Source organism: Hyperolius riggenbachi, chromosome 2 (genome assembly GCF_040937935.1).
Source record: "Hyperolius riggenbachi isolate aHypRig1 chromosome 2, aHypRig1.pri, whole genome shotgun sequence".
NCBI classification, from domain to species: Eukaryota; Metazoa; Chordata; class Amphibia; order Anura; family Hyperoliidae; genus Hyperolius; species Hyperolius riggenbachi.
Window position 1 is genome coordinate 119,364,481 of NC_090647.1, and position 20,589 is coordinate 119,385,069.

Genomic DNA, 20,589 nt, shown 5'->3' on the forward strand with positions numbered 1-20,589 from the left:
TCGTGCTGGAGATAATAAGGCAAGAGAAAACTTACCTCCACACAGTAAGAGAGTTATCTTATCTCTTCATTCCTTACGTTACCTCTTCTGTAGTTAATTTACCTCCTCTGTAGTTAAGTTACCTCCTTTGTAGTTATTTTCACACGCAGTTAATAAACAGCCTGTCTTTAACTCTGGAGTTATTTTAAGGATAGAAGATCAAGATAATTTTATTTTTGCCTGAGGTAAAATGTTTCCTGAATACTACATGCCTTATCACCATGGTAACAACTCTAGAAGAGTTATTAGAGACAGGAGATAAGCTTAGTGAATTGAGGCCTAAAGGCCCATACACACGTCGGATTTTAGCGAACGACCCGTCGTTTGAACGTTCCGTCGTTCGGACGTTTCGCGTCAAATCCGACGTGTGTACAGACTATCGTTCGGGTGATAAGACTGGTTACCAGCGATCCGCCCGGCGGATCGTTGGTAACCAGTCTTATCACCCGAACGATAGTCTGTACACACGTCGGATTTGACGCGAAAATGTCCGAACGACGGAACATTCAAACGACGGGTCGTTCGCTAAAATCCGACGTGTGTATGGGCCTTAAGGCAAAATTTTTCAATAGGTAATCCTTGCTTAGTAAATCGGGTTCTGTGAGTTCTTCAAGTCTGATGGAAATTGCTGTTCTTATTTCACCATTGGCATACTAGTCCTGTCTCCCTCCATTGATGTTGAGTTGCTCTGGAGGTGGCATGCAACGCTAGAACAAAACACAATTTCTGATATGAACAATAAAGCCTATCTATATAATGAGACTATATCATTATGATCTTTAAATGCACTTTATTTTTGTTGTATAGCACCTTAGCGCTGCTGCACGTTATGTTCCCCTGATGAAGCCCCAATTTTTTAGGGGGTGAAACATGTTGGGTTGTGGTAGTGATATGTTTATATTAGCATTCTTTGAAAAGTGGAGGGGACTTACCCTTATACAATTTTGGACTCAAGGTCATTTTAAAGGGATACTGTAGGGGGGTCAGGGGAAAATGAGTTGAACTTACCCGGGGCTTCTAACGGTCCCCCGCAGACATCCTGTGTTGGCGCAGTCACTCACCGATACTACGGCCCCGCCTCCGGTTCACTTCTCGAATTTCAGACTTTAAAGTCTGAAAACCACTGTGCCTGCGTTGCCGTGTCCTCGATCCCGCTGATGTCACCAAGAGCGCACAGCGCAGGCCCAGTATGGTCTGTGTCTGCGCAGTACACTACTGGTGACATCAGTGGGAGTGAGGACATGGCAACGCAGGCGCAGTGGTTTTCTGACTTTAAAGTCAGAAATTCCAGAAGTGAACTGGAGGCGGGGCCGGAGAATCGGTGAGTGGCTGCGCCAACACAGGATGTCTGCGGGGGACCATTAGAAGCCCCGGGTAAGTTCAACTCATTTTCCCCCGACCCCCCTACAGTATCCCTTTAAGGGTACATAGTCTCACCCTGTGATCACTTGTGATGTTCAGTCAAATGGCAGACCTTTTTTTATTAGCCAATAATATTAAAAGTTAGGTTTTATTTAAATAAGTCTTCCTACGCTAGCATAGCTTGTGAATTATGCAAATCTAGAAATCAGAAACAGGTGGACCACAATGCATACTAATGAACCACTCTTAGGCCTCTTTCAGATCAACGACTGAATTGCATACTTGCCGAGCAGTTCAACTTCCTGTCGGCTGGCCAACAAAACCATTCGGGTGCAATTAAAATGCAACCGAATGGCAGCGCTTGTAACTGCACTGCACCCGGGTCAGTACTTGCAGCAGCAGCAGGGAACTATGTCGTGTCTGAGCACATGTGACCCCATTGGGGTGCTTGTTCAGCACCAGTATCAAGCACTAATAAGCAACCAGCCAGCACAGGAGAGCAACTGATAGGCGGTGAATTCACTGCCTGTCAGCTGCCTGTCTGAAAGAGGCCTTATATACGTAGAGGTATGCAGTAGAAAGGTATAGATAGGTAGATGACTCTCCTTGTCAGAATCTGCACCTCTGTGTTTTGTTGTATGTCTTTTAACATTAAGATATTAAATGTGTGTGTGTGTGTTTTTTTTTCTTTTAATACCAGTATATATCTTATTATAGCGATAGAGCTGAGTTCATGATTACTTGTTGATGAACTATTTATCTGTTTTCAGGATGGCATCTAGTAATATCTTTTGTGCAGATGGAGGTGTTTGTACCTGAGTGGCTGTTTTTCCCCCTGTAGTTTAATATTTCCTGTTTTGATGACTCTTTAACCTGATTGCATTGATGTGATACATCTCTGTATAATCTCGCAGTCATCATGTCCCTCGGCGTGTCCTGTGTGGTCCTGCCCAGCCCTAATTGTGCTGCACCTTTGTGTCAGCAACAGAGAAAATAAATGCACAGTCTTTAGATATTAATGGGTAATTGAATGTGTGCTGGCAGTTAATAGAATTGAACTCATTTTCCACAAGGCAGGTGGAAAAATAACCCCATGAAGCACATTAAGGCTGACCTGTTTTGCTGATTGTGATGTTATTTCAGCCTATTACATGTTTGAGAGAAAACAATGGCACAGTATGATTTTCCATCCCCAGCTGTCTGCCTCGGATACCACTGGGTAATTAGTTTATGACCTCCTGGGGCAGCACTTCTACAGTTTGTGTTTTATTTATTTGTTTTCGGTGTTGAAGTGCTTATTACTACTATTGTTTAACTGCATAAAATGGGAAGAGAAATCGTGAAAGGTGGAAACGCGAGCAACGTCAGTAACGTCACAATTTTCATGTCTTAGGTGACGCTGACTATATTTGAGCTGGCAACCTCAGCGGGAATCTCGTGTGATTTGGACCCAAGTCTTGTGGCAGCTATAGCAAACATGAAAACAGGTAAATAATTATTATCGAGAGCACTAAGAAAGTATAAAAAGGAAGCAAATACAATGTTTAAACCAATACAAAGAGAATATAATGTTCTAGGAGACTGTGATTATTTGCAAACCCTTTAAAGCCTGTATTTAAAGTGGCACTATTAATTGTAAAATTTAAAATACTGTATGTGCAAACAGACAAATAAGAAGTAAATTTTTCCAGAGTAAAATGAGCCATAAATTACTTTTCTCCTATGTTGCAGTCACTTACAGTAGGTAGTAGAAATCTGACAGAAGCGACAGGTTTTGGACTAGTCCATCTCTTCATAGGGGATTCTCAGCAAGGCTTTTATTCTTTTTAAAGATATTTCCTAAAAAGGATTTAAACAATGATTGTGGCCAGCTTCCCTGCTCGCTACACAGTTTGCTGGCAGTTGGATAGAGCAACTGCCATTCACGAAGTGCTTTTGAAAATAAATAAATTCCTGAAAATCCCCCCATGAAAACATGGACTAGTCCAAAACCTGTCGCTTTTGTCAGATTTCTACTACCTACTTACTCTGGAAAAAAAAACATACTTCTTATTTGTTTATTTGTAGTTAGAGATGAACGCCACAACCACTTTGCTAGATTATAACAATTCCATACAGTTGGTGCTGCTCCTTCTATATATTTCCAATATTTCTCCTCACAGAAGGTAGCGCTAACTCAACTTTATACAATACATTCAATGCATATATAAGTCCTTAATCCAGATAACAATTCCTATGGCAAGTGCTCAGAATTCCTCTGCGTTATATCGCCTCTTCACAGCCTATTCCACCACCACACCATGTGGAAACAGACTCACCGGATTATATGACCTCAATCAGGTCTAGTAACACCTTGGGACACTTAGGGCCGTCCCCCACCTCCTCTGGCGATGTCTGCTTGTCCTGGACTGTACCTCTCTATTGCACCTTCATATATGCATTGCACCCTCAAATGGATAAAAAACTCCACATAGTGTAAAACTGTAAAAATTTATTGTACTGTAAAAAGCAATTGCACTTACAATATGCTGACTTGTTAGTAGGGCACAGAGTTTTAGTCACGTGCTCTCCCCCGTTTAAGCTGGGCTCCGACTGCTGTGATGTCCCCTCTTGGCTATTCCCAAAGTGCCGCGAGCGCTGCAGTCACCACCGCCACCTCGGGTTCCGGCTCGGCGTCCCACGCTCAGTAGTATCTCTCACTTCCGGACCTAGACCCTGCCCGACATGTTTCGTCATAGAAGACTCATCAGGAGCTCTTGTTTATGTTTGCACATATTTTTACAATTTTTTGCCATAATGCCCCTTTAACCGCTTCCATACTTTGCTTATTGAAATCTATGGCATACATTTCAATTACTGCGAAGCACGCTCTCGCTGCTACCATCGATCTTCCCACTCTCATGTCACTGCAGCTGACATGCTCTGCTGTCAGTATGACAGCAGAGCTCCGTGAGACGGTCAGGAGCAGATTTCATTGTCTCCTGTCCCTGTAATCACTGTAATTGGCTCACAGTAATCACAGGGTCAGGAGCCAATGAAATCACCTCCTGACTGCCTTACGGAGCTCTGCTGTCATACTGACAGCAGAGTGAGTGAGCTTCAGCAATGGTAGAGCAGTGCAAATGGCAAGAGAGACGGGTTCATGCAACATGATGTTAGCTTTCGCACCAAAAGTGGCCTTAGACTGCTGGTCTGGAAGCAGTTAATTACCGTAAGCACAAAGACAACATATAAAATGTTCCAAATAATTATATAATGTGATGCAAGCAACACATTTAAAAAAAGAGAAAAGGGCAACAATGGACTAGAAAAAATGAATATTGCTAAAGAAAAAAAACCCTTCCCCCCAAAAAAACTCCCAACAACTTGTGACTGAACACCTTACTACTATGTTCGTAGTAAAAAGAAAGAGAGAAGGAGCATCAGCTCTGCTTAGTAGGTTTATTGCAGTGATGAGCGAAAATGCAAATATTCTTTTCGCCAAATTTTCCCGAAAATAAGTACTATTTTTGTTTCGAAAGGCGAAAATTCGGCGAATATTTTTGCATTAATTTTCGCCTAAAGTCCGTTTTTTTCGCGTTTAATATCTAGGCCCCCTTACAAACTAGAATCACCAAATTTTCAGGGTATATTAAGGAGATATGTGGGTACAAAAGGAAACATTTTTTTTGTAAAAAGACCTTATAATTTTTGAGAAAATCGATTTTAAAGTTTCAAAGGAAAAAAGTATACATTTAAATGCAGTAAATGACAGTTACTGTAGCAAACCTAGCGGGTGTATAATTTTACTAATATCAAATGAAAGGGCCAAGTGTCAAGTGCAAAGTGCCAAGTGCAAAGTGTCAAATGCAAAGTGCCAAGTGCAAAGTGTTAAATGCAAAGTTCAAAGTGCCAAGTTCAAAGTGCCAAGTGCAAAGTGTCAAATGCAAAGTGCCAAGTGCAAAGTGTTAAATGCAAAGTGCAAAGTGTCAAATGCAAAGTGCCAAGTGACAAATGCAAAGTGCCAAGTGCAAAGTGTTAAATGCAAAGTGCACTTTGCACTTGGCACTTTGCATGGCACTTTGCACTTAGCACTTTGCATGGCCCTTTGCACTTTGCATGGCCCATTGCACTTAGCCCTTTGCACTTGGCCCTTTGCACATAGCGCTTGCACTTGGCACTTTGCGCTTGCACCTGGCACTTTGTGCTTGCGCTTGGCACTTGGCCCTTTGCCCTTGCACTTGGCCCTTTGCGCTGGCAATTGGCACTTGGCCCTTTGCACTTGGCAGTTTGCACTTGGCCCATGGCACTTGCACTTGGCCCGTTATTTTGATATTAATAAATTTACACTACCTGTAGGTTTGCTACAGTAACTGTCATTTACTACATTTAAATGTAAACCTTTTTCCTTTGAAACTTTAAAATCGATTTTCTCAAAAACTATAAGGTCTTTTTGCAAAATTGTTTTTCCTCTTGTACCCACATATCTCCTTAATATACCCTGCAAATTTGGTGATTCTAGCTTGTAAGGGGGCTTAGATATTTAACGCGAAAAAACGGACTTTAGGCGAAAATTTCACCTTTTGAAACGAAAATAGTACTTATTTTCGCGAAAATTCGGCAAAATCGAAAATGGGATTTTCGATGCGAAAATGACTTTGGCGAAAATACTCAAGCAACACTGGTTTATTGCAATCACAACGGCAATACAGGCATACCAGACAGGTGAAGGTGTGACGAATCAACGTTTATTCGTCCTAAATAAGTAGTTAGAGCCTTATGAAATATTCCCTGTCGCCACTATTAAAAAAAAGTGACAGCAGATAGGGAAAGGCTTGGTTTATAAAAAGATCAGGGAAGCCAGGGGTTAACAGTTCCTCTCCCTGGTCAAATGTAGCAAATGCTGACTCTTATTACCTAGTTTTTTCGCACCTCCGTGTGACAAAGGGTCCTGGGCATTCAGGGACCCCAAACCAGGCAGAAAGAGGGAAATCTCACACCTCCACTGCCCTAACCCTGACTTGGTGTCTCCTCAGCTCCATAGATGAAAAGAGCAACCACAGGAGGTCCTGCTAACATCCTGCAGAAGCCACTTAGAGACCACAGCTGGCTTTCTCAGTGACCAGTTAGGAAACCTATCGGTGACCTCACAAATATGAAATCCATCTTTTATCATAAAGATGACTTTCCAAATAGGCAACGGTCTTTAGAACCCGCTTATTGTGAACTTCGGAACAAACCACACAATTGGATGTTTCCGAATTAACGATAAGCCCTGCCAAAGCAGAGATATGCATTTTGGGGGCACCGTTCACTCTAAACCCCCTAAGTTTGGTATCAACGTTCTTGACAAATTCTGACAAACCTAAAAATGTTACTAGATTTAACATAACTTGTATGGTTTGCAGATTAGCACACCTATCATGAGTCAGGTATATTCCTGTATCTATGAGAGGGGCGGGCATATCCCCTGTCCAAAGAAGTGTGTGATCCACGCCCCCTAACCCCTCCATGCTGAAGTGGGGGCTATAACTAGAGAGAGCCCAGAAAGCTCTGGTTCCAAGTCCATCATCTGGAATCTTTGTCTATAACATCTGACAGGCCAGCAGGACTCTGGCCGCATGACAAAACTGCCATCTTGGACTTTACGCCAAAGACATGCAATTGCCGCATGGACTACCAATAACGGTATTTGAACTGTATATCCAGACATTCTGTTTCTTTTCATCTCTACTCTCTATCAAATCAAACTGTTCTAAAGTAAGCTGTGTGTATGTAGTTTAGAAATAAACGAACGATTTTTATCGTTCAGTCTTGTGCCTGTTCTGGTCATCTGATTGCTGCTATAACAAATCTGCCCTCTGTAGAGTCAGTCATACTACCACATTGTTTTATGATTTGCTTATAAGTTGATTTGCTAGCTAGGTTGTAAATAACCGTTTCTTCCTTTTAGGATTAGCTAGTATCCGATTTCCTGTGCGGAATCAATAACTTTAGTTTTCTCGATTGGAGACAATCGAGATTGCATCATATATGGACCCAGTAACCTTTCTTTAACGTCGCGTTGCTCACAGTCTTTAAGCCTTCGGAAGTGACTATTCCCCGAACGGTGACTAGAGCATGTTGAACGTGATTGGGCTGGCTACCGTATTATGCTAGCGGGAGTCTCTTTCCTCCCTACTGAATTGGAAGAGTGGTGGCAGTGTATTTACCCGATTTCCAGCGCGAAATCGATATTTTTAGTTTACTGATTGTATATACAATCAGAATTGTACATGTATGGGTACCTCCAACCAATCTTAACCGTTTACTACGTACACAGTGAATTTGCCTCCAGCAGTCTCTAGTGCATGAGACCTGCATGGCAACAGTGGCCTAGTAATATGGGATTGGTGGATGTTTGTCCCATTACATATTGTCGGCAGCTGCGCGACCAATCTTTATTGTCAGTCTGTTCACCGTACTTCCTGCGTATGCTAACGGGAGCAGATTGGACGGGATTGGCACGCTCTGTCGGTGTTTTTTCTTTACACCCTTTGACGATCCAGCAACCGGTCTTCGTTGTCCGTCTGCGCCCATACTTCCTGCGTACGCTAACGGGAGCACATCTCAACGGGATCGCGGGGCTGGATTGTCACATTGGTGGGCAGTGGTGGTGATAGCACACCCCAAAACCAGGCATAGCCAGCTTTTGGGAAATCAGAGTGCAAAGATCTGACAAACTCAGTCTTTGCAACCAGAATCATAAGACAGTGGTCGCTAAGTATCCTGTCTTGCAGAACCAAAGTTCTGGGCACAAAACGGTACACATTGATAGTGAATAGATTGGTCTACATTTCCTAACTTTTTCTTTGCTATATCCTATTCTTTCTTGTACTCTTCTCTTCTGACTGCCTGATTCAGTTCAGGATCACCCAAATTGGTCAGTTCCTGGCTTGCAAGCCCTCTGCGAATCGCACGGCATTGCTGCTTGCAGCACAAACAAGGCTGAGCTGGTGGCATTACCCCAGAGATGGAATCCTTATAGCCACCTTGCTTAATGCCTCTATGCCCTGCAATCCTGATACCCCCGGAGTGGTTGGCAAACCTGACTGGCGAGGATCTGCGCATATACCAGAAGCAGGAGGCAGAGGAGCTCCAGCGTGAAGCAGAGCACCAAGAGTGGCTGCGCCAGTTTGATTTCCAGGCCAAAGAGCGATGGCGCCAGTGGGATCTCCGGAGCAAAGAGCTACGGCTCCAGCGTGAATTCGAGTTGGCCCAGCCATCCCAATCGAATCTGCATTCTTCACTATGTATTTTGGTGGAGAGATGCGAACCTCTACCCGTGACCCCCACAGCAAAACTTCCTGCCATGGAAGAGGGCACGGAACGAGACTTTCCTGTATGCACTTCTGAGAGGGCGTACCATCGGGTTCCTGTACCTGACAGCCAGAGAACCCAGGTGCTGGACAGTCACATAACACTGTCCCAAGACTTGGAAGGAGGTAAGCCTACTGCATTCGCTCCTCCTGGTCCAGTGAGCTTTGTGCCACCGAGACCTGCAGCTGCTGCTATTGATGTATCCCAGTCGGACACACCTGCCATTCGCATGTGTAATCTTTGTGGCGCGACCGGCCACATACAGTTCTTCTGTCCCAAGAGGTAGAGAACGACCGTCCCTAGCCCGAAGATGGCTAGCAACCCTGATCCGTCACCTGCATCACCCTCTGCACTGCCTGTCAGCGTGTCAGAGATGCTCTATGGTTCCGGAAATCGTCACAATGCTCCAGTGGATGACCAGATCATCTTTTGCTCCAGCGATCCAGAATCAGATGTTTCCGTGGTCTGTTCCAACCTTGCCACAGAGGAAGATATTCTCTCACAAAAGCTCCAGGTAAGGTATAGTGTGCACTGGGCACAGGGGGGTCATTAAACATTAAGGCAGACAGTGTCGGGTCAGCGAGGAGGTTGAATACGGCATCTCAAAGCTGATTCCTGATCAATTTCTGCATGAAATTGATCGGGAATCGGCCTGTGGTGTATGGGCAGCCGAAAGATCTCTCTATAATCAGATTTGATTAGAGAGAGAGATTTGTCTTTTGGTTGAATCTGCTCATCATCTCTAGATGTATGGTTTCCTTAAGACCCACTCGATAAGGAATCAAATTGGCGAATATTCTGGCATATAAGACTACTTTTTAACCCTTGAAAATCTTCTGAAAAGTCGGGGGTTGTCTCATACGCCGGGTGTCTTTGATGCTGGATGATACACGATGCTGATACGCAATGCGTATACAGGACATGCGGATGTTTATGCGATACGTATACCGGGTGCTGGAGATTTGGCAGTCAAATGCTGGAGGAAAGCTGCAAGATCTAGGATGCCCAGGGTATGGAAGAAAGAGATCATACTGTGCTAAAACATGCCTCTTCTACCCGTCTGGCCCACCCTATCCTGTTACCACCTGAATCTTTTCATACATAGCACCAGTATATGATTTGTATTTTTTTAATTTATTTTATTTTGTGTGCGTTGGAAGAGAGGTAGTCTTATAATATATTATTTATACCACATATTCTTTTAATCATGAGATAGACTGAAGGGATTTTAAAGTAGACCTGAAGTAAAATAAAGAAGACCCAGACACTCCCCTAGAGGGAAGGCTGTGGATCCCATAGAGCTGCCTCTGTCCTCTCTCCATCTCTTCGTTCTACTGCTGCCCCCCAGTAAAGTTATTGTACCTGCAGGTCGAATACAACTTTGGCTTGGGAACGACTCTGGTCCCTGAGTACCTCCAAAGACAAACAGCTCCATACTATGCAAGCACAGACTCGTGTGTGCGCAGTACTGAGCCTCTGGCCTTTGTAAGTGCTTAGGGACCGAAGATGCAGCTGGGTGCAAATGGGGAACAACAGAAACAACCTATGCTGTTCCTCTCCATAGGTAAGTATCTAAACAGAACCACATTTCCTTGCTTCAGGTTTTGCATATGAAAGGAGTTTTTGTTACGGAGGATTAGTTACGATTGCCCAAACCATGGGAGAGAAAGGAAAGCAGCAGTAAAAACAGCTTTGCACAATAAAGATACACACAACATAAGGCGTAAAATCTACAACAGTGCGAAATTACATCGATCTACACACACCTCTTAGGAAAGGTAAAAGTCATAATTGGTTGTTTTGTAACACAAATATATTTCGATTTACTACCCCCCCCCCCCATTCAGGAATACATAAGAGTCTACAGAATTTGTTATAGTGAGATGATCTGCTTTTCTGATTACAACTGTAATCATTCCTTCGCAGAAAGTTCATCCCTGGATGAGGAGTACAAAGTGGCCTGTCTGCTTCAGGTGTTTCTGGCAGTGTCTCTCCCCCTGCTGGCCTCTGATCCCTTGTCCTTCTACAATGTTGAAAATGGAGGTAAGAAAGGATATAAGAATGTGTGACTTGAATAGATGAGGACTGGTGGGATGCTTCAGTCACTGCTGTCTGCAGACTTGTGGTGTTATAGTAGTTGTCTTGTTTTGTGCATCACTGCTTTCCACTATTAACTGTTGTTCAGCCTGTAAGCTGAGGGAATATACAGTACATTCAACCAATGTGTTTTCTTTTGTAGGATTTAATAACAACAGCCACTGCTTGGCCAAAGCTATCATTCAGGTGTCTTCTGCACTCTTCACCGTCTATCGTAAAAACATTGAAACGCACCTCAAGGAATTCTTGCTGGTAAGGCGTAATCATGGTCTATTAGCATAAAGGTGGCCAAATTTGGGTTCGTTTTTTCAACAGATTAAATCACTTCAAATCTGCAAGTGATCGTATTGCCCCTTTGCCCAATCAAAAGGGCAATGGGATGTGGTGGTAGATTTTCTACAAGCGAGGAGGGCTTGTATTCAGAGCCACATGGCTAATATGGTCAAGTTGGAGCAGTATGTCATCAGCCACCACCACCACACAACAGATTTCTGATCCTGGAGTAATGGTTATTTTTCCAGACTTGGTTGCTATCACCCCAAGCATATCTAGCTTTAGTCTCCATTAAAGCCCAACTTCAAACACAGATGTTTTCCTAGTCCTGTGTAGAACTCAGTGGCAGGGTTAATTGTAATCAGGATCTAAGATCCTTCCTTAGCTGATGTTAAAAAAAAAAGAACAAACTTACATTTGAAGCCTTTTGTTAACTCCTTGGCCTGTATGCAATTGACTTTATCTCCGGAGTTTTGCACACCTTGGGCCATATGCAATTCACTTTTTCACCAGAGTTTTCTCCTTTCAGATTATTTTTCATCTTCAGTTTAAAATAACTTTCCAGTACTTTTCAACTACAAATGTACCACAAAGTAAGTGAAAAAGGAGTATCAAAATAATGTTAAGTATTTTCTTGCTTTTTAGTGGCTTAAAAGGCATTTTATTGACAAGTTTAAAAATATCACCTAGGAGAAAACTCAGGAGATAAAGTTGATTTCATATGGGCCTTTGTCAATCAAGTACCTATTAAACTACCAGCAAACAAGAAAATACTCAAATTAATTTTGATAGTACTTTTTCAATGGCAAAGTGCTGAAAAGTTATCTCCTAGTTATGAAAAATTATCTCCTAGGAGAAAACTTAGGAGAAAAAGTTAATTGCATATGGGCTGTAGTCTTTTTGTACTGTTTTTTTTTTTTCATTACCAAACCTTTCTTAATACCGCTTAGCTCCTTTATTCTATGTTATGACAAGAATAATGCATATTAAGTAGTTTAAAGAGGATCTGTAACATGAAAAAATCCCCTGGGGGGTACTCACCTCGGGTGGGGGAAGCCTCCGGATCCTAATGAGGCTTCCCACGCCGTCCTCCATCCGTCAGGGGTCTCGCTGCAGCCCTCCGTGGAGTCCGTGCAGCGGTGACGTCAATATTTACCTTCCTGGCTCCTGCGCAGGCGCTCTGACGGCTGTCGGCTCCGAACTACACGGAAATACCCGATCGCCGTCGGATCTGCTCTACTGCGCAGGCGCAAGTTTCCTGCGTCTGCGCAGTAGAGCGGACCCGAATGAGATCGGGTATTTCCATGTAGTTCGGAACGGAAAGCCGCCACAGCGCCCCTGCTGGAGCCAGCAAAGGTAAATATTGAACTGACAGTCGGCACAGTCGCCGGCTGTTCGGAGGGCTGCGGCGAGACCCCCGTGGGACAGAGGACGGCGTGGGAAGCCTCATTAGGATCCGGAGGCTTCCCCCACCCGAGGTGAGTACCCCCCAGGGGATCTTTTTAATGTTACAGAGTCTCTTTAAAGTTTCTCCAATGTGGCCTTTGTTATGGATTATATGAGACTAGCGGACCTAAGCCCGTTTAAAAACGGTGCTCTAGGCCTGTGTTTTTTTGCCGCACGCCTGCTGCACACGCCAACCTGCCACCGCCCATGTCCGCCAGAGGAGCGCACACCCTGCACACTCACCCGCCTGCTCACACGCCGCCTGCTCGGCTCCCTGGCCCCGTCCCCATCCTCCTGTCCCTGTGTAGCTGGGTCCATGCTGCGCACATGCGCAGTAGCAAAAAGCACGGACCCAGCTACACAGGGACAGCGTGACTCAGCCACTGGCACCCAAATTACCTGCTTCATTAGACAGCTAGTAAGTAAAGAAAGGGGAGCAGGAGAAATTAATTTTGGCACATTGCTGTACTTTGTTAGCCATTGACTTTTGGATAAATGCAGAGGGTACAATTTTACATTGACAAAGAGTCTGTAAATGTCGGCAAAAATTACCAAGCAAGGGTCATTAATACCAAGCAACAGCTGGATACATTATAGACCTTCTACCAATACTGTAAGGCCGGTGCAGGAATCTGTGACACGAGAAAGCTGACTGTGTGAGAGGATCTTCTGCAACTAAGAAGACTTCTTTGCTGGAGATGTAACCTTTATTTGGGTCCAAGAATGATCACATCACGGGCGTAGCAATCACCCCTGTGACCCCTGCCATCGCAGGGGGACCCAGAGCTATTGGGGTCCCTCCACCTCCTTCTCCCCAACTGCAAGTGCATCCATAAGTCACCTTTGGGGACCTGAACGTGGTTTTTAAGTAGTGTGAGTCGGGCTTATACATCACCACCTGCATTTAGTGGTTGGTTGCCCCTCGTGCAACCTTCTTTTGTGAGTACCCATACTATTACCTTTATTATGACTTCTTTCATGTGATGTACTGCACCATTGAGGCTCCCGTTGTCTCTGTGTTTTTTCCTTTCAGGGTGGTGTTCTGCTCACCCTCACCTTGCAGTAAGTTTAGTAGAGCACATGGGACTTCAAAGTGTACCAGAGACCTTGTTAAGTAAAGATTTGATACTTACCCAAGGGTTCCTCCTGCCCCATAAACTAGAGTGACCAGACGTCCCGGATTGCCCGGGATACGTCCCGGATTCGGGGTCCGCTGTCCCAGGCTGCATGAGGTCCCGGGAAACGTCCCGCTTTCACTCTATCCTTATGAACTGGCAGTGGCGTCTATAGACGCCGTGCCAGTTCATTGCCCGCAGCCCCGCTCCAGCCTCCTCTTCCGGTGTCTGTTCTGTGTCTGTTCCGACATCGGCAGGCGAGCAGGGCTACGGCAAGATGGCTGCCGAAGCCCTGTACTGGAGACTATTTGTCTCCAGTACAGGGCTTCGGGCGCCATCTTGCCGTAGCCCTGCTCTGCCAGGCTGTCAGCGCAGGAGACTTCAGGAGGAAGGTGGTCCCGGGTACAGCGCGCCAGAGGCCGGAGACTTCTGCCAGGTGAGTAAATGCTTTCTTTTCCAGGTGAAATGCTTGCCCGCATTGTGTTTCTTTTCCAGGTGAAATGTTTGCCCGCATTGCGTTTCTTTTTCAGGTGAAATGTTTGCCCGCATTGCGGTTTTTTTCCAGGTGTAATGTTTGCCCGCATTGCGTTTCTTTTCCAGGTGAAATGTTTGCCCGCATTGCTTTTCTTTTCTGGTGAAATGTTTGCCCGCATTGCGTTTCTTTTCTGGTGAAATGTTTGCCCGCAATGCTTTTCTTTTCTGGTGAAATGTTTGCCCGCATTGCGTTTCTTCTCTGGTGAAATGTTTGCCCGCATTGCGTTAATTTTCTGGTGAAATGTTTGCCCGCATTGCGTTAATTTTCTGGTGAAATGTTTGCCCGCATTGCATTTATTTTGTACTGACATGTTTGCCCGCATTGCGTTTATTTTGTACTGACATGTTGCCCGCATTGCGTTTATTTTGTGCTGACATGTTGCCCATTGCGTTTATTTTCTGGTGTCCAGGGTAACTGTTACTGCATTTATTATTTAATGGTCATAGGTGGCTATGTTTGCTGCTTTGTGGTTACGGTATACTATTAGCATCACACAGTTTCTGCACACCCATGATGCAAAGTCTCGTTTGTCCACATCATGGCGTAAACACTGCTTTCTTATGCCTCGCTGTTACATCATTACGTTAGCTCCGCCCATACAATGGCATGGCCACGCCCATGTTTCGCTGCGGGGCGCTCCTCAGTCCTCCCCACTTTTCGTCGCTCTTTCCCCTCCCCGTCCCAGGTTGGACCCACAAAAATCTGGTCACTCTACATAAACACATCTGAGTCCCACGCCATCCTCCCGAGGTCTGCCGTTCAGCCGTGATCAGCCCTGGTAACAGGCTCATTCGGGTCCAGTCTGGGTCTTCTGCACATACGCTGACCTCCTGGGCATGCTCAGTAGACCCAGACTGACGCGACTGAGACAGTTACCGTGGCTGATTGCGGCTTTATGGTAGACCGCGGGAGGACGGCAAGTGACTTAGACCTGTTTATGGGGCGGGAGGAAGCCCCAGGTAAGTATCAAATCTTTACTTTACAATGTCCCTGGTTTACTTTAATGTTGATAAAAAGTTCACCGCGCAGTGGTATGCTTTGTTTGTTTGGGATTTATTTATCATCATAAAAAATTGTTGTCATTCACTTTATTCCCTAAAATGCATTTAAAATCTTGTTACAAGATTTTTTTTTTAATCTTATCTCAACACCTGCAAATAATGTTTTTAAATTAGTAGAAACCAATTAAAAAAATCAGAAAACTGGACTCTAACTAATTGTAACATATTGGATCCCTGTAGTGTCTCTGTGCAGGCAACCAGAAAGTAATTAATAGAGCTGCAGTGTGCCTGCTGAATGCTATAAACCAATACTACCTGGTTTGAGAAAATTCCAAACTGACTGATTAGAAAATGGCTGCCTCCTGCGATAAAACAACAGAGCATCGCCGCAGACACCCCGAGAATATGAATGGCCTAAATGCTATTACCGAAATGTTAAATTAAAAACTGTGACAGTTGCAGTCTCCGCTATAAACAATTGCACACAAGACAGACTAAATGAGCTGGAATAACTGCGGCCTTCAAATGAAGACAGTGCTACACAACACCGCATTACACACATTAACTCGTGCTTATTCTTTCTGATGGAAACACTCTCTAAAAAAAGCAGTTGTCTATAGTACAGCATACAAGTCATACATATTAGCTATACCTGACTTCAACAGGACGTTATAAATCAATTTAAAGGAATACTATTGATTAAAACAACTTTAAAAAAAAGTATGTTAGAGCACACATTACCACAAGTATAGGAGCAATTTCCTTCCTCACAGAGCTCTGACTCTCTGCTGTAAAATCCTCCGTCAGCAGGGGTGCCTCTAGTCATTTTGTCACTCCAGGCGAGAAAACCTGTGGCGCCCCCCCAGCCCCTCCCCCCCAGGAAAATAATCATAATGCAGCATCGTTTCACCAGAAAATAATCATAATGCGGCAGTGTTTCATCAGAAAATAATAGTAATTATCGTAATTCAGAATCGTAATTCACCAGAAAATGATCGTAATGTGGCAGTGTTTCACCAGAAAATACACTTATTACAGCAGCAGTTCACCAGAAAATATTCGTAAGGTGGCAGCGTTTCACCAGAAAATACACTTATTGCAGCAGCATTTCACCAGAAATTAATCATAGGGCAGCAGCGTTTCACCAGAAAATAATCGTAATGGGGCAGCGTTGTCAGAAAATAATCGTAATGTGGAAGCGTTTCACCAGAAAACACACGTAATCCGAGCAGAGGGAAAGAGTAGAGAGGGAGAGGCAGCATAAGATGTAAGAGGGGGGTAGAGGAACAGAGAGGGGGAGGGATAGACAGCATAAGATGGAAGAGGGTGCAGAGAAACAGAGGGGAGAGGGAGAGACAGCATAAGATGGAAGAGAGTGCAGAGGAACAGAGAGGGGCAGAGACAGCATAAGATGGAAGAGGGGGCAGAGGAACAGAGAGGGGAGAGGGAGAGACAGCACAGCACTAAAGCACAGGTTTACAGCTTTACCAGCCTACAGCCTAACCAGCTTTCAAAGAAAACTCTAGTATGGCTGGCCGCTGGCTCCTGGTTTGACTGGCGTGGGGCGGAGTTAAGGCTGGGCCACACGAGGTAAACACTTTACCTGTGTGGCTACTGAGAAGAAGGGGCACCGCTTTAAAGAAGGAGCCTGGCAGAGAAGAGCAGTATTGATTGCTCTATTGGCTGGGGAGAAGTGGAGGTGGAGGCACTGCTGAGCACATGGTAGCGTGCCGAGCACCGGGGACTGAGTCGGGAGGTAATATAATATAAAAAAAAAAAAAAACATGGTCACAGTAGCAGCGGCGGGGGAATGCGCCTCACCACCTCATGGCGCCTCACCACCTCATCGCGCCCCAGGCAACCGCCTATACTTGCCTGGTGGGTGAGACGCCCCTGTCCGTCAGTTTTAGATACAAAAGTGTCGGGCTCTTGAGGACTAGACCATGTCCCTGCACATGGAGATTATTATCAACTCCTCAGTGTATAGTTTAATAATCACCTTGCTGAAGGAATCTTATTCAGATGGTGGTAAGGTGTTAAAGATTCCAGCAATGTGTTTTTATTATCTTTGCTTCTCTTACTGATAGAGATACTAATAATTCCTTTGTAAACAGCATCTCTCCCTCTCAGCACGGCACCACATAGCAGCCTACAAAGTAGATGCAGCCTGGAGTGAAAAGCCACAAGCAAGCCAGTCAGTCAGGAATAGAGTATACACATCTCCCTGCTAGTTACATTACAGCAATAATACAGCACATCTAGCTACATGTTACCTCCTCAGATTAGCCTTCTCCTCCACCTCATGTCTTCTGCATGCTGTGATTCAGTGAAGTATATTTGTGAGCTGTGTGAGGAATGAAGGATTATTTTTAAACAGGGAGAGAGGGATAGAGAACTGGGCGAATAATTAAAGTGGCCCCAGCACTAGTTGTAATGTGTACCCTAATATAGATTATATATTAAAAAAAAGGTTGTTTTAATTAATAGTGTTCCTTTAAATTGACCCAATTCACTTTTTTCTTTAAATTTTCTCCTAGGTGATATTTTTCACACCTTATCAATAAAATGCCTCTCTAAGGGAACCTGAAGCGAGAAGTACACGGAGGCTGCCATCTTTATTTCCTTTTAAACAATGCCAATTGCCTGGCAGCTCTGCTGATCTATTTGGCTGAAGTAGTGTCTGAATAACACCAAAAACAAGCATACAGCTAATCCAGTTAGATCTGTCAAAAATGTCAGAAACACCTGATCTGCTGCATGCTTGTTCAGGTTTTTGACTAAAAGTATTTGAGGCAGAGGGTCAGCAGGACAGCCAGGCTGGTATTGCTTAAAAGGAAATTAATATGGCAGCCTCCATATCCCTCCCACTTTAGGTTCCCTTTAAGCCACAAGCAAGAAAATAGCATAATTTTGACAGTACTTTTTCACCTACTTTATGGTACTTTTTTAATTGCAAAGTATGGAAAAGTTATTTTAAACAAAAGATGAAATATCTGCTGAGAGAAACTTAGGCGAAAAAGTGAATTGGAATCTGGCCCTTTTTCTGTTAGGCTACTTTCACAATGCCCGTTGCATTCCCTGTAACAGCGAGAACGGAATGCAACAGATTGTAACAGGAGCGCCGCATGTTATACTTGCATTGTATTATGCTTGCATATGCAGTCAATGAAAAGTATACTTCACTTTTACTGATGCTGCAACCTGTTACACCACAAAGTAAGTGTGTAAGTTGCATAGGTGGTGCAGTGCAGTGCAGTGTGGTAACTAAGCCATGTCACAAAGCGCCTACTACACGCACCGCAATGCGGGCACCACAAAGCGCCCATTACACCGCACCACTGTGAAAGTGGCTTCAAGCCTCTAATTCTAGACTTCGGCTTTGAAGCCTGAGCTCAACCCTTTGGTGCTAAGAATACTTGTGTTCTGAACCATTTTGCATAAAATTGTCAGAGCTGCAATATCCTCTATATTCAATATATCATCTGACATAACATGTTAATATTTAACAATCTAGTAGCAGAGATTGAGAATATACCAGTCATTATCAGCCCGGAAAGAGAACATTTCTATGACACCACACTGAAAAAATGATCTGCTAAGTATCTGGCAAATGGTAAAACACTGAATGAGAACATGAGCAATCCTGAAAGTGATTTATTGCTTATTCATTGTTAATATGGCCTTTACTTTAAATGGTAAGTCATGCTATTTCTACATTTTCTAGTTATAATGTAAAGGTGTTATTATTGTTATATTGATTTTAACCACTTGCTGACCGCCCACAGTCAATTGGCGGCGGCAAAGTGGCACCCCCAGGACCACGTAATGCCAATTGGCGGCTGCACCTGGGGGACTAATTAGCCGGGGATCGCGCGCAGTGATGCGATCTACTGTAGCGTGGATCGGGGGGGAGGCCCTTGAGCTGCGCAGCCGCACTCTCGTCTATTTGGGCTGCGCAGCCACGGCCAGCTCCGGCGGCCATTTTAGTGGAGTCAGGAGAGCCCGACCCGGGCTGTGGGGTCGGAGGTGGCCCGGGGGCACTATTGAACTGCGGGGACCTGGCAGAACGGCACGGAACTTTTTTTTGTTATTTGGACTCGTAAGTCCTTTAAGTTGCAAATGGATCTGTGAAAACTGATCTGATTACCGGTCGATCGGACCTGTTTTCACTCAGATTGCCTTCGGCTGCTTACATTCCATTTCCCCATACCCCCCCCCCCCCTAGACCCCCATCAGCAAAGTGAATTTTGCTGGATAGAACGGTCTGTTTCTTCACTAGTGCTAACCACTCAAGGACTGCAGCCTTAAAACCCCTTAGGGCCCGTTTCCACTAGGGCGGTTTCGCCGGCGATTCTGCAGAGTTTCCCCGCACATCATTCGCACGGGGAAACTCTGCCATAGGGGATGACGGCGCCGCGGCGGAATCGCTTGCGGGAGCGATTCGCCCGGAACCCCCCGCAGATTTCGCCACGGAGGCTGCGAATCCCATAGCCGTGCATGGCACGGCTCATGGGATTCGCCTGCAATCCCGCCCACCGGCTCAGTGTGGTGTGCGTCTGCAAGACGCACACCACACTAGTGGAGACGAGCCCTTAAAGAGACTCTGAAGCCTCTTAAAAATCCTTTTTTTATTAAACCATCCTGTTTAATACCTTAATGCTACCGAAACCGCCGCATTCCCCCGGCTGTAAGCTATCTAAAACCCCCCTAACTCCCCGGGGGGGCGATCCGGGGAGCGCTTCCGGGTGAGGCAGGGCTATGAGCTGCAGCCCTGCCTCACGCGCGTCTGTCAGCGGCGGATCTCCGCCTCTCCCCCGCCCCTCTGAGTTTTCCTTCGCTGAGAGGGGCGGGGGAGAGGCGGAGATCCGCCGCTGACAGACGCGTGTGAGGCAGGGCTACAGCTCATAGCATAGATTGCTGCTGTGATTTTTTTTTTATTATATTCATCAAAAAAGACATGAATTTAGTCAAAAAAATGATTTTTTTAACTTTCTGTGCTGACATTTTTCAAATAAAGTAAAATTTCTATATACATTTTTGTCCAAATGTATTGTGCCACATGTCTTTGATCAATAAATAGACACTTATTGGATTTTTTTTTGTTTTGGTAAAAGTTACAGCGTTTACAAACTATGGTGCAAAAAGTGAATTTCCCCAGTTTGCAGCATCTCTGACTTTCCTGAGCACCTGTCATGTTTCATGAGGTGCTAGAATTCCAGGATAGTATAAATACCCCCCAAACGACCCCATTTTGGAAAGAAGACATCCCAAAGTATTCACTAAGAGGCATGGTGAGTTCATAGAAGATTTTATTTTTTGTCATAAGTTAGCGGAAAATGACACTTTGGGCCTGATTCACAAAAGCGTGCTAACTGTTAGCACA

General features: G+C 44.7%; 1 protein-coding gene across 2 annotated transcripts in view; it reads left to right on the forward strand.

Annotated features, from left to right (window-relative positions):
* Positions 1-20,589, forward strand: part of NCKAP1L (NCK associated protein 1 like) — a 374,626-nt gene that overhangs the window by 313,571 nt on the left and 40,466 nt on the right. For both annotated transcript variants that reach the window (XM_068267280.1, XM_068267278.1), the window contains exons 27-29: positions 2,795-2,888; positions 10,666-10,782; positions 10,979-11,088. In XM_068267280.1, coding sequence (XP_068123381.1) covers positions 2,795-2,888; positions 10,666-10,782; positions 10,979-11,088 — 321 coding nt within the window. The remainder of the gene's footprint in view (positions 1-2,794; positions 2,889-10,665; positions 10,783-10,978; positions 11,089-20,589) is intronic.